Genomic DNA, 14979 nt, shown 5'->3' with positions numbered 1-14979 from the left:
CTCCAAACACAGTCACATTTTGAGGTATTGGAGCTTCAACAAACAAATATTGAGGGGAAACTCAGTTCAGCCCCAAATTAATCAGTCTTTAATCCATCTAGAATTGACTCTGTGGTGTGTGATTTGGTGGTTAGTATTTCACATTTTTCATATGGCTGTTGAATTTACCAGGACCATTATTAAAAGGCCATCTTTTCCCTTTGTTATATAGTGTTGTTGTTAAGCCTTGTTAAATCTTGTGACTGTGTATATCTGAGCCTGTTTCTATAATATTTTCTGTTCTGTTGGTATATTATATATATATATATATATACACACACACATATGTGTATATATTTTTGCACCAGTACCATGCTTTTTAAAATCTACCTAGCACGTCTTGGCATCTGACAGTGTAAATCTCCAGACTTGTTTTTCAAGATTTTGTCTTTTCATATAAATTTTCAATCACTTCATCAGTTTACACATGCACATAGCCTGCTAGGAATTTGGGATTAATTGAATATATAGATTAATTTGGAGAGAATTTACATTTTTACAATGTTGAGTATCTATCGATGGACCATGATATATCCCTCTAGTTATGTCTTTTTTAAATTCTCAGTATTGTTTATACACTCTTGTGTTGAGGTCTTGCACATCTTTTCTTAGATTTATTCCCTGTTATCTGAGGATTTTGAAACTATTATAGTATTTTTTTTAACAGCTCTGTTGGGATGTAATTCACATACTGTACTGTTCACCCATTTAAATTATACAAATGATTCTTTGTATAATTAGTATATTTTAGTATACTTTTAGTATTCTTAAGTATATTTAGTATACTTTTGGTATATTTACCACAAAATGTTTTTGAACATATTTTTTACACCTTAAAGGAGCCCTGCACGTCTTAGCTGTCACCCTTCACCCAATCTCCCCTATTCCCAAGCCCTAGACAGCTTACCTACTTTTTATTTCTATAAACTTGCCTACTCTGGATTCCATTTCACATAAATGGAATGATATAACATGTGCTTCATTGTGACTAGTTTTTTAAACCTAGCTTAATCCATGCTGTAGCAAACACCAATACTATATATATATATCTTTTTTTGCCAAATAATATTCCTTACTACAACTGACATATTGATTTTTCAATTGATGGTTATTTGGGTTATTGTACTTTTTGGCTGTTATAAATGATGCTGCTATGGACATTCTTGTACAAATTTTCGTGTGAATGTATGGTTTAAATTATTTTGGGTATATACCTAGGAGTAGAATTGTTGGATCTATATTTAACTTTTTGAAGAACTGCCATATTGTGTTTCACAGTGGCTGTGCCAGTTTATATTTCCACATTTTCTCCACATCTTTTCCAACACTTGTTATTATGTCTTTTTGGTTATAGCCATCCTAATGGATGTGAAGTGTTGGCTCAATGAGTTGTTTGTTTTTTTAAATTTTATTGATGTATAGTTGATTTATAGTGTTGTTCAGTGAGGTTTTAATGTACATTTCCCTCATAGCTAGTGATTTGAACACTAGCTATGTGTTTTTTTTTTTTATGGGGTTTTCTTTTTTTAATCAGTCTAAAAAATATTTTTATTTAATTAGACTATTTAGTTCATTTGCGTTTAATATAATTTCTAATTTATTAGGGGTCAAATCGACCATCTTAACTATTTTCTATTTGACCCATCTGTTCCACATGCCTTTTTCTCTTCTGTTTTTTTACTTTTGGGTTGCAAAGTTTTTTTACTAATTCAATATTTTCTACATCAGTGGGTTTGTTAGTTATGGATTTTTTTTTTAATGGTTACCTTCAAGATTAGAGCATATATTTTTAATTTATTGAGTTCTAATATAAACTTGTGCTATTATAATACTGCTTAATTGATAGTACAAAGATCTTAGAATGCTTTAATTTCACTTGCCCCCTTTCATGTATATGCCATTGCATTATATTTTGCCTTTATATTTATATAAACCCCCAAATAATTTTATTATTCTTTGAGACAGTCAAGATTCATTTGGATTAATCCACACATTTATTCTTTCCATTACTCTTCATTCTTCCTTTCCTTTCCAGCTTCCATCTGGGGTGATTTTTGTAAAGAATAGAAGGAGCTCCTGTTCTTTTTTTTCTATAATATACTGTCGATAACTCTTAGTTTTTGTCTGATCATGTCTTTATTTCTCTGTTTTGTATAATGTTCTTTATAGAAGTCTGAGTTGGCAGTTATTTTCTTTAAGCCACTTTGGGGACACCTCATTTTACTACTTTTTTCTTGGCATGTTGTTTGTGGGTCAAAGTCAGCTCTAAGTTTTATTGAAATTTGGTGTTATGTCTTTTTTTATATTATTTTTCTCTTTCAATTTAAAAACTTGAAGTATAGTTTTCAATAGTTAAATGGACATTCTTAAATACACAGTTCTGTGAATTTTCACAGGTGTATTCACCCAGGAATCTCCCACCCTCATTAGTACATAAAACATTTCTATCACCCTTGTAAATTCCCTTGTCCTCATTTTCATTCAGTCCCATACCCCTGCCAGCAACCACTGTTTATATTTTTATCTCCATAAATTAGTTTTTGTCTATTTTAGAGTTTCTGTAAATGAAATCATACTTTTTTGTGTCTGGCTTTTTTTCAGGTAGCATTGTATTTTTGAGATTCACTATGTTGTTGCATATAGTAGTTTTTTTTTTTTTAAACTTGAAAGTAAATTTGCATTATATCAACATACCACATTTTCTTTTATCCATTTACCTCTTAATGTGGTTATTTCCATCTTTGGCTATTATGAATAAAGTTGCTATGATCATTCTACCTTTTTTTGGTGTGTGGGTATATGTTTTTATTTTTCTTTTGTAAGTACCTCAGAATTAGTGGGTCATATGGCAGGAAGTGTATAACTTTATAAGAAACTATGTGCCTATTTTTATGATTTTCTCTTTATCTTTGATTTTCAGCAGTGTTATTAGTTGTGTGGATGTGGTATCTTCTGTTATTCATCCCTGGGCTTCATGATGTTCCAGAATCTGTGGCTTAATGTCTTATTTGTTTTGTAATTCTCTTGATCATAACCTTTTCAAATATTGTTTTTGCTCTTTTTTTCTTCTCTTGCTGGGATTCCAAATACTTGTATTTTAGCCTTTTACTATATCCCACATATCTGTTATGTTCTCTGGATTTCTTATCTTTTTGTTCACACTTCAGTCTGGATATTTTCTTCTGCTCTAGCTTCCATTTTACTAATTGTCTTCACCTATGCCTAATCACCTTTTAAACCTTCTTAATTTCATCTATTGCCTTTTTCGGCTCTAAAGGTTGTGTGGCTCTTTTTGTAGTTCTTTTTCTTTGGCTCAATGATTGTCTTTTAGTTCCTCTTATATATTAAGCTTACTTACTTTGTTGTCTGAAGGAGAACTCTGTTACCTGAACCCTCTAAGATTGTTTTTTTCTCTTGTTCAGTTTTTCTCTTGATTCTCACTCAGATCTTATTTTCTTGAATGCCAGATTTTTCCATGTTGAGTATCAGTAATAGTATAATAAAAATTATTGTGGTAAATCTGAAGCTGTGGATGATGCTGTCTTTCTGCAGTGCGGTCTTAACTGTTGCTTCTCATAGAATTGGTGGGTCAGAGGGCACGTTTGGAATAAAATTTATAGTACTTTTACTTATAGTGTTGCTTTTTTTCAGTATGAAGGCTTAGAGTCATCTTTAAAGGATGCCAACTTTGAAAAGGAGTCAACAGAAGCACAAAGTTTGGAGGTAAGAACAAATAGATACTTACAAAAGTTAAAAGAAAGGTTCTTACTAAATGACAAACTTTAAAAGTCATGTATCTTCTCAAAACTCACATTTCATGGATATTAAAACTTAAAAAAATTTAAGTTAAATATAGGAAATAGAATGTTAGTAAGTAGCATAAGGTATTTTAAAATTTTGAGCCTTTGTTGATGACTTGTTTTGAGTCAAGCATATTCAGTTCATTGTCATCTAGAGTTGTATAGACGCTCTTAATTCTTCATTCCTGGGAAGTGCATTAGGGTAATCATTCCTTTTTTGGCTCAATTTGCTTCAGGACGGAAAAATAGAATTCATTTTCATAAATTTAGGAGTAATTTGAAATAGTAAATTATGTAAGTTGAGGCAGTTCTTGCCTTTACCTCATCAAAGGGTTAGGAGCTGACTAGAATGTTACACACAGTGATGTGCTGGTATCTAAAAAGTAGGAGCCTTTATTTGTAACACCTGCTGAGTTCTGTTGTGTATATACTCCTACTATGACCAATTTCAAGGTAGCAAATGATGCCACAGAATGTAGAGTTTGGAAGAAATACAGAGTTGGCGCTCCTGAGCCAGGTTTGATTTTGGCTAATAGGGAGGAAGGAAAATGTCAAGGTATGACAGATAAGGGTTTGTAATAGGAGTGTCCTGCTACTGTTTAGAGATGGAAGTGTTGTAAAAAGCATACTAATGTTAAAGTAGAAAATGATGGACTTTGTACCTTTGGTATATATGTTCAGTTTAGCTTCGCAGTTCTCCGTCACTGATGTTTATAACCATCAAAGCATATGGATCAGAATTTCCTAGTAGCATCCAAAGGAAGTCATAAATTGAATTCCAAGTAAAATTGAATTCTTAACCTTTTCTTTCTTCATTTTACCAATTAATATTGTCAAGAACTTGTTGAAATTATTATATTTTATTTGTTGACCCTCTATTTTAACTAGTGTTCTCATAGTAACTTATTAGATTGAATAAAATAGAATTTCACACGAAATTTAGCATGCTGACAAAAGAACAAAAACTGAAGCACAAATATATTTACTTAAGCTTTGCAATGTTGTGGATAAAATAAAGCACACCAATTTATTCTTAGGCATTGAATTTTTACTTTAAAATGAATATTTTAGAAGTTTTTCTCTAATTGTAGTAATTTTTTGAAACATACAGTGTTTATTTTCAAGATTGGTAAGCATAGTTGAATATAAACTATAATGTGGTATAGTTACAAAAAATTGCTGTTTGAATCTGTAGATAAAATCCAAATATCAGGGTAATTTTGATTCAAGTCAGAGAACTTGTATCATCAGATAGTCAAATCTGGGGAAATATATGCATATATATATAAATATGCTTTTTAACCAGTATGATATAGTATGTACTTATTCTAGTTTTATTTTGGCCTGCATTAAGTTCTTTGATTCTTTTGGTTTATTTTTCTTTTAACAAGTTTGTTGAAGGATCACAAATATCAGAGGTATGTTTATTACAGTATTTAAATTCCAACTGGATAATCCAATAACTAATCATTTTAAATTAAAAAGGCCACAGAAAATAAGTCTTAATTCAGTGTAGAATATTATCTTGATTGTCTTTTGAGTTTATTTTTGATTTTATGTATTATATGCAATTGGGTTTTTTCTCATTGCTTCTTTTATAATGCTTTAGAGCAGAAGTTGGCAAACTGGGCTCTGAGCTCTCCACCTGTTATTGTAAATAAAATTTTATTGAAACACAGCCATGCTCATTCATTTATGTATTGTCTTTGCTTTCTTGCTACACATGTATATGACTTTAGCTGGGACAGAAACTGCATGGCTTTCAAGCCTAAAATATTTACTATCACTTTATAGAAAAAGTTTGCTAACATCTGCTAGTATTGCTGTTATTTCAGTGTTATAAAAATGAACGAATATTTGAACTAGACTTTTTATTTAACTTACAGTGTGTGTATTTGATTACATTCATCTGATTTATCTTGACCAAATATTCCCATGACTGTCTTACAAAGTTTTATTCCTCTTTCAGGCATTCTGTGAAAAATTGAACGGGTTCAAATCTGAACTTGAGGATGAAATACTCATTCTAGAAAAAGAGTTAAAGGAAGAGAAATCTAAACATTCGAAGCAAGATGAGTTGGTAGGACTTTTGTGTTTGAGGAGACTATAGGAAAAAGAAAGTTATTGAGTTAAAAAAAGGTTATATGATCTCGGTTAAAGTATTACATGCACTGTAAAAAAAAAAGTCCAAAGAATAGAGAAGGCTATAAAGTGGAGAATAAGATTTTCTGGGTCCTCTAGCTCTTTTCATTTGTTAGAGGTTAGCATTACTATGTTACATTTCTTGCATATTCTTATAGAAATTTTCTGTTTGCACTGTGGAGTAGCTCACATAAATCATTTAAGTTGAATAATCACATACATAGTAGTTTTTTTTATTACTCAGAAAGTGTTTTAGGAAGTTAAACTTTCCTTTATTTGTCTTTATATTAAAATCTGTCTTAAGGATGATCTTAATGTGTGAGATTATTTAGGAAGATATAATGCTAGTAGCCTTCTTATATATAACTTAAATGTTAAGAAATATTAAAGATGAGTTGAAATATTGTTGTTATATAACTTTCATATAAAATCCCTTTAAGCATATAGCTGTTAAGTTTTCTTAATTTGAATCCTCCCTTTTGGACCAAAAGTGTTAGGTTAATAATATACTTGATAGAAATAGCATCTTGAAAATTGGACAAGTTCAGTAAATACTTGTTGATTGATACTGTCTTTTTAGATGTTGGACATTTCAAAAAGGATCCAGTCCCTAGAGGATGAATCCAAGTCCCTCAAATCACAAGTAGCTGAAGTAAGTTGAATTATTTTAATAGATCTATTGCTTTAAAGATCATTTACATTTTGCTATTACTTTTATGATTAAAGAATTAAATATTAGAATTTAGATACAGTTTTTAAAACATCTACTTTTGGCTGTGTTGTGTCTTTGTTGCCGTGCGGGCTTTTTCTCTAGCTGTGGGCAGTGGGGGCTAACTCTCTGGAAGCTGTGCACAGGCCTGTCAGTGCAGTGACTTCTCTGGCTACAGGGCACAGGCTCTAGGTGTACAAGGTTCAGTGGTTGTGGTGCGTGGACTCAGTAGTTGTGGCTCTTGGGCTCTAGAGTACAGGCTCAATAGTTGTAGCAAACAGGCTTAGTTGGTCCTTGGTATGTGGAATTTTCCTGGATCAGGGATTGAACCTGTGTCTCTTGCATTGGCAGGCAGATTCTTCACCGCTGAGCCACCAGGGAGGCCCTAGACACAGTCGTAAGATACACAGTATCTGAGGAGAGTTCATTCTTTTCATTGAATAGTATTTCTTGAGCCATAGCTGTGTGTACTGTTCACTGTTGAAGGTGATTGGCACTTAATATTACTAGACAAAATGGACAGAAAGGCTCTTGTGGATTTTAAGTTCTAGTAAGAGAGACAATAGAAAGTTAATGAAATTTGCCAGGTAGTACATAGAAGGTTACGAGAGGTTAAATCATTTGTCCAGAGTCATGTGGCAAGTTAGTGGCAGAGCAACTAGACCTTGAGGGACTAGACCGTGAGTTTAAGTCAGCCTTTTTTCTGCTATAGCATGCTGCCTCTCCTATTAATATTGGCATATTTTTAATTTTAATCCCATGTTTCAAGGAGTGTGTATAAAAAAGGGCTTTCAAACCAATTCTTGTAATCTCATTATGTTGTATTTTACTTAGGCCAAAACAACCTTCAAAATATTTCAGATGAATGAAGAACGACTTAAGATAGCTATAAAAGATGCTCTGAGTGAAAATTCTCAACTTCAGGAAAAACAGAAACAGGTTTGTACTGAAAAGGGACTCCTCAACTTGTGAGTATATGGTTATAAATGTTCCAGGCATACTCATGACTGACTCATGCTGGGGGCAAAAGTAGGCTATTTCTGGAGACCACAAGAGCAGGGCAATCTCTATGTATCCTATGGTGTCTCTTTTGTATAGCATACAAAGGTCTGTATTCCTGGAACCGTGTTCCCCCAGGAGTGAAAGTAAGCCTGGACACTCACCATTTTGATAATAATAGCAAATAGCGTTTAGCACAAATCTTCAAAGCCAGATTGTAGGAGAGCAGAGAAAACCATGATAGTTATTGCAGCTAGGGGCCTAAGGACAGAAGCAGTTACTTAAGGTGGCAGATATTGTAAGGATTTAACTTTTATCTTCTTCCTCCTCACATATGTAGACACTGCCACACACCCAAACATATTTCCTCTCCTACTGTTCTCCCAATACAGTTAGAATTTTTCAGTGGGAAATTTTTTAAAATTATAACATTATTTATAATTTTCTAAACTTGTTCACAGCTAAGCCACATGATGTGCTCTGATTACGTATTCTGTTTCACTCAACTTTTTATTTGCCATAGAGTTAATAATTGTCTTGCTTCTTTTATACCTATCTGTAATTTATCTGTATTTCAATCATAAATGTCTCTTTTAGAGATTATGTAAATATTTTGTTTATGTGTGCAAAGGCTTTGGTTAATCTACTAATTTCATTTTTTTCCCTGAAGCAGTACTTTCTGGGGTCTTCCATCCTAGTTCAGTAGGAACTTGTTCTCTAGGTCTGTTATATTTCTGCCGTTCTGAGATTTCCCTTCTCCCCGTATCCTTTGACTTTTCTGTCTTCTGTGTTGGATCTTCTATTTCTTATGTCCTGTGTGTGCTTTATGTGGTAAATTCCCTTGATTATCTTCCTGAGGAAAAGTATAGGAGGGAACTTTTTAGGAAGTTTCATGACTTAGAATGTCTTCTCTCATACTGCTAACATTTTGGTTGCATACCTTCTGGGTTCCAGTTTTTCTTTTCTTGAACTTTTGACATTATTGCTCTATTGTCTTCATTTTCCAGACTCACTTGTAAGAAATCAAGTGCTGTTTGGATTACTGAACCTTTTTTGTGACCTACTCTTTTCCTCTGTGGAAAATTTTAGTATCTTTCATTATTTCCACTTCTCTGAAATTTCACAATGATATGGCTTAGTGTGGGTCTTTTTCCATATATTTGTTGGATACACTCTGTCTAGAAACTCTTGATTCAGCTCTGGGAAATTTACTGGAATTATTTCATTCATTTTGGGGTGTATTTTGTATGATGTATGAAATTATTTTAAAATGTCTTTTTTGGTTTCTTTATGACTATGAAACTTTTGTTCACTTATTCTCTGATATTTTTTACTTGTAAGAATTCTTTGTTGTTTTGCTTATGCTTTTTACTGGTTTCATGGATGCAATGTCTTACTTTGCTGAGGACGTCATGTTTTTTTCCCCCTACTCTTTTTTGATTTTTTTTTTTTTGCTGAGTTGCCTTGTTTTCTTTGAGTTCCTTTGTTTTCTGTTTTAGTCTATGTCTTTTGTCTAAGAGTTTCTTTTTTCAGATGTTTGGTGATTCATGGGTGTCTATTTATTTAATAGTAGGGGTCTCCAAATCTAGTTGGAAGCCCTGTGTGTGTTTCTTATGGGCCTTTCTACATAGTAATCTGGCTAGGGTATTTCTTTGGAGAGTGTCCAGATGTTGGTATTCAGAGACCATTTTCCACAGAGATGAGTCCTCCACAGTTCCTATTTGGGAGGTATAGGGCTGTTGGTGAACATTGAGGTAAGCAGCTTAGTGAGGTAAGGAGCTGGTATCTCACTGTTCAGTATATCAGTTTTCACTTAATGCTTTTATGCTTACAGCTTATTACTCACACCTTTACCTGGGTCAGGTGTCCCAGAGTTTCAGATTCTAGCTCTCCAGAGAATAAAACCCTCCAGGCTTTTGCCAGATGTGTGTATGTCTGTGTAAGTGTGTGTGCACATGCATGTGTTCGTGCATGTAAAAGAGGGAGAGAGGGATGAACTGAGAATTAGAATGTTTGTATATGTATGTGTGGGGAGAACATGGGGTTTTCTCTAACTGGTTTTCATACAGACTTTTGAACAGTACTTCTCTTTTCATTCCACTTATAAACTAGTACATGAGCCTTCCTGGTTTGTATCAAGTCAACACTGCTTTTAGACTCTACCATCTTCTGCCTTAGATTTCAATTGTCTGGTCTTTTACTATGCTTCCATCACTTTCCACTTCTGGAACTATCTTTTTCTTCATCACATTTGTCTTTTTCCTTGTGGGTTTATGCTTTTTTTCCCCCTTACACCTCTTTACTGTCATCTTAGTAGATTTCAGGAGAAAGTGGCTGGTATCAATATATCCTGTGTTAATTTTGCTATGTTATCAATATAGTCAAAAGTGACCTTCTGTACATTGAAAATATTTCATCTAGATTGTCTTACTCTTTATAGCTGCTTTAATCTAACTCCTTTTTGGTCATCAGAGTTTTTGAAATAAACTATTCTGTATGCACTGACTCCATGGTCTAACACATTCCTTCTTTAACCTAATAAGACTGCTTGCTTTGTATGCAGTCTCCTTAGTAACTCACTAAAGATCAGCCAGTCACCAAATCCAAGTTTTATTCTTCAATTCTTATTTATTTTTAATCTGTCAAAATTGTCTTATTTTACTAACATACGTGGAGAAGGACTAGTTTTTTGTGTGCTAGGGAATATGCTGATGAAGCCTTAATTTTGCAGGGAAACCCAGTAATTACTATTTAATAAAATAGAGTTTTAAAGATTAAATAAATTTGGCCTTTTTTCCATATATATATAGGCTGATTGTTTTGTAAATTACTTGCTGATTCTGTTTTTTGGGGGAGAGGACCTGTTTTTCTTACTGACTTCTAAAAGCTTTTTGCATATTACAGTTATTAACCCTTTGGTATATATAAATATTTCTTTCTAGTTACTTGCTTGTTTTTAAATTTTAAATTTTATTTTTGTTATTTTTTGATTTTTAAAACTTTGAAATAAGCATTATGTAGTTAAGTTTATCTTATATGACCATCTTGACCGTTTATTCATGTTGAGAAAGTTCTCCTCTGTAAAAGTCTGTACAGTAGAAGATTGTTTATGCAGAATTTGATCTATTCTAGATTAAGGGTATTTCTGAAGGTTAGTTAGCCACAAAATGGCCCATGATTAAAAAAAAAAGATTAATATAAATGAGGTATGGCATGTTATATGGGATATAAAGAATGGCAAAAAATGGCCAAATCTAACAAGTGTGTTTGTCTCAGAAAGCTTTTAATTTGATATAAATTTATCATGTAAGTAGTTGAAGAATGTTAAAGTGTCTGTTATTTTACTTTAAAACCCATGTTTTAAAAGTTCTTTGAAAAAGGGAGCCCTTCCTTCCTTCCCTTCTTTCCTCATTACACTCCTCCTTCCTCACCACCTCCTTTTTTCTCGCTTTTCTTAGCAGCACATTTTGTTGTATAATATTTATTAGTGGTGCATGTGTGCTCAGTTGCTAAGTTGTGTTGGACTCTTTGCAACTCCGTGGACTCTAGCCCACCAGGCTCTTCTGTCCATGGGATTTCCCAGGCAAGAATACTGAAGTGGGTTGCCATTTCTGTCGCCAAGGGATCTTCCCAACCCAGGGATCAAACCCAGGTCTCCTGTGCTGGCAGGCGAATTCTTTACCACTGAGTGACCCGGGAAGCCTCTTTATTAGTGGTGCACCTAGGTATATATAAATAAGTGCATCTACACCTGAGTTTGATACAAGAATATGAGTTACTCTCCTTTTTGTGAGGTTCTATTAATGATACACCTTACATACATAAGTGTGAAAGTGAAAGTCGCTCAGTTGTGTCCGACTCTTTGTGACCCCATGGATATACAGTCCATGGAATTCTCCAGGCCAGAATACTGGAGTGGATAGCCTTTCCCTTCTCCAGGGAATCTTCCCAACCCAGGGATGGAACCCAGGTCTCCCGCATTGCAGGTGTATTCTTAACCAGCTGAACCACAAGGGAACCCCATAAATAAGTGTACCTGTGCATAAATATGATGAGATAATAAGAGTTGCTTTTCTTTTTCTTTGGGGTTTAAATTTTAGCTTTTACAAGAAGCTGAAGAATTGAGAGAACAAGTGAATGAGCTTAATAAACAGAAAATAACATTTGAAGACTACAAAGTACATGTGGAACAAGTTCTGTGTGATAAAGAAAATCAGATTAAGGTAAATGTCCCTGCTGGTTTAATGACTGAGTTAAGCTAGAACTTTAAATTAATTGTGAAATATAAGAAATTTTGTTTTTAACAGCTTTTATTTTGAGGACATTTGAGGAGATGTACTTTTTGGCAAACATTGCTAGTTGTACTTACTGTGTTTTTATTCTTGTTGCCAAATGTTCTTTGAAAACTTGTAGATTTGTAGTGTGTGTGTGTATATATATATATATGTATATATATGTGTGTGTATGTATATATATGTGTATATATATATGTGTGTGTGTGTATGTATACACACATATATGTATTCCCCATGTCCTTTTTTCTTCTCTCTTCTATTTTAGCCTAGCTATTTAATGAAGAAAGACAAAAGACTTTGGATTTTAGCTTTTATCTTAAGATTTCCATCTTTTTTTGTTGATGAGAAGAGTTAGAAAGAATTTTATAAATTGGACAAACGAAGTTATATGCATTGAATATAAATATGAATATCTTTAATGCCTAGATTAACCAGTATATGTACTTTCACAGAGATGAATATTTTAGGTAAATCTAGTTGCACTTTAACTCCATTAGGAATAAAATAATTGGTATTACTGTTAAGATTTATTGATTTTTTTCCTACTTCTTATCTCTCCCTTCTACCAGTTTTTCCTGCCTACACTTTTAAATCTTACATTTTTAAGCTGCAAACAGATACTCAAGTGTGAATATTAACTAATAAGATGTACAACTAACATTCTGTAACCTGCACAGTGAAGTGGATGATGTCATCTTGAAAGCTATACATTTACACTATTTACTTCACTACTAAGGATGTTTTGGGGGCTTCCTCAGTGTCTCAACAGTAAAGAACCCACCTGCCAGTGCAGGAGACGGGGGCTCGATCCCTGGGACGGTCCCTGGAGGAGGGCATGGCAGCCCACTCCAGGGTTCCTGCCTAGAGAATCCCATGGACAGAGGAGCCTAGAGGGCTGCAGTCCATGGGGTCACAAAGAGTTGGACACGACTGAAGCGACTTAGCATGCTTGCAAAGATGTTTTCACAGTTCCATCATTAGGATTTGTATTTGTAATTTGGCATATTGTTTTGTTTTATTTTTTCCTAAACTTTGCTAAAAGACTTGGGACTCTTCCTAACAGAAGAAGAATGAGGTGCTAATCTCAAACTCTGCTCAGAGCTGTAGGCCATGACATTTGTGCCTGGAACTCTCAAAAGGGAGGAGATTGAAGGGTGGAAATTATAGAGCAGAATCAGTCTTTTAGGTGTGTCCTTCCACAGAAATACATGGAATAGTCTATTTTATTCTCTATAGTGTAAGAAAATCTTTAAGAAAATTCAAAAAGAACTATAGCAAAGCCTCTAATGTTGCAACTCAGATTCTCTTTTACAATTTCTTTTTCTTTTTGTCAGTTATGTCAGTTGATCTCCTCAGCTAGTTGTTTACTTGAATAAATTGAATCTGTGAAATCTCTTTTTTCATATATCATGTACTTCACCTGGGGATTTGTTTGACTTCACACAAAATTTGTTCTCATGTTAATGACTGCTCTTACTGTGGCAGTGAGAAATACCACATAAGAAATCTTGTTACTATCTGGAGAAGGAAATGGCAACCCACTCCAGTACTCTTGCCTGGAGAATCCCATGGAGGGAGGAGCCTGGTAGGCTACAGTCCACAGGGTCGCAAAGAGTCAGACACGACTGAGCGACTTCAAAAAAAAAAAAAAGAAATCTTGTTACTATATAGTCATTGATACATTTAGCAAAAATGGGCCATTACTAGGTATTATATTTATTTGATTTGGACTTCCTTGGTGGCTCAGATGGTAAGGAATCCACCTGCAATGCAGGAGACCTGGGTTTGATCCCTGAGTTGGAAGATCACTAGAGAAATGAATGGCTATCCACGCCAGTATTCTTGCCTGGAGAATTCCATGGACAAAGGTGCCTGGTGGGCTACAGTCCATGGGGTCATGAAGAGTCGGACCTGACTAAGTGACTGACACTTTGCGTTTTCACTTTTCATATTTGATTTAAGAGTAACCAGTTGTTATTTTTAACTTGTAGACCTTAATAGTAAATAAATGTTAGTTTTTGAGAGTATTTACATATTTTATGCTGGGTAGAGAGTAAGAGCTCATGTACTTTTATCTATGTGGATTGATTTTTAGACTACAGTTATGCATTCAGAGGTTGTAAAGTCAGCATAAGGCATTACCCTCTTTTTTTCCCCCTTTGGTAAATGTCAAGTCTCTGACAGAGCGCTTACGAAAGATGAAAGACTGGACTGCTGTACTTGGTGAAGACATTACAGATGATAACTTGGAATGGGAAGTGAAGAGTGATTCAGAAAGTGATGCATACCTAGGTATTAAGTCATAACTCATCTTCTTTTACTGGAAATGATGACTGGCTCTTGTATATCCTTTTAGTTCCCCATGTGCATAATACTCTTTATATACTCATGTAATATTCTTTTCGTCTCTCGCTATCCCTTATGGTTGTTTCAGCTAAGATAGCTCCATTTCAGTAAATCTTTCTTCAGTGCCTCAGATAGACTTTCAGCCTTCCTCATCTCTGTTCTTTTTATGTGTTGTACATTATAGCAGTCTTTGGCTTCCCTGGTGGCTCAGTGGTAAAGAATCTGCCTGTAATGTAGGGGACCACCTGCAAGGCGGGAGATGTGTGTTCGATCCCTGGGTCAGGAAAATCCCCTGGAGAAGGAAATGGCAACCCACTCCAGTATTCTTGCCTGGGAAATCTCATGGACAGAGGAGCCTGGCGGGCTACAATCCAAGGGGTCGCAAGAGTCATACATGACTTAGCGACTAAACCACAACCACGACCACAGCAGTCTTCACATAGCATCATAATTCTTTCCATGCCTATTTCCCCCTGTACTGTAAGCTGATCAAATGGATGGGTGAGTAGTTGGAAAATTGAGTGTTATATAAATGAATGCCTTAAGATGCATTTCTTTAGATGGTTCATATGGTGACAGTACTTTAATTTTTACCAGCCCAAATTCTGTTGCCATTACTGGTTGCAGTATGAAAACTCAGCAGAAGTTA

The 14979-nt window shown here is 34.4% G+C and overlaps 1 protein-coding gene across 16 annotated transcripts in view; it reads left to right on the top strand.

Annotated features, from left to right (window-relative positions):
• Window positions 1-14979, top strand: part of MIA2 (MIA SH3 domain ER export factor 2) — a 90554-nt gene that overhangs the window by 41985 nt on the left and 33590 nt on the right. For 9 of the 16 annotated variants that reach the window (XM_043434633.1, XM_043434635.1, XM_043434641.1 and 6 more), the window contains 7 exons: window positions 3691-3762; window positions 5231-5257; window positions 5809-5919; window positions 6562-6633; window positions 7525-7629; window positions 11790-11912; window positions 14159-14276. In XM_043434633.1, coding sequence (XP_043290568.1) covers window positions 3691-3762; window positions 5231-5257; window positions 5809-5919; window positions 6562-6633; window positions 7525-7629; window positions 11790-11912; window positions 14159-14276 — 628 coding nt within the window. The remainder of the gene's footprint in view (window positions 1-3690; window positions 3763-5230; window positions 5258-5808; window positions 5920-6561; window positions 6634-7524; window positions 7630-11789; window positions 11913-14158; window positions 14277-14979) is intronic. The other 7 variants (XM_043434634.1, XM_043434636.1, XM_043434649.1 and 4 more) reach the window with 1 other exon arrangement.

Source organism: Cervus canadensis, chromosome 17, assembly GCF_019320065.1.
Source record: "Cervus canadensis isolate Bull #8, Minnesota chromosome 17, ASM1932006v1, whole genome shotgun sequence".
NCBI lineage: Eukaryota > Metazoa > Chordata > Mammalia > Artiodactyla > Cervidae > Cervus > Cervus canadensis.
This window is presented reverse-complemented; position numbering and strand designations above follow the sequence as displayed.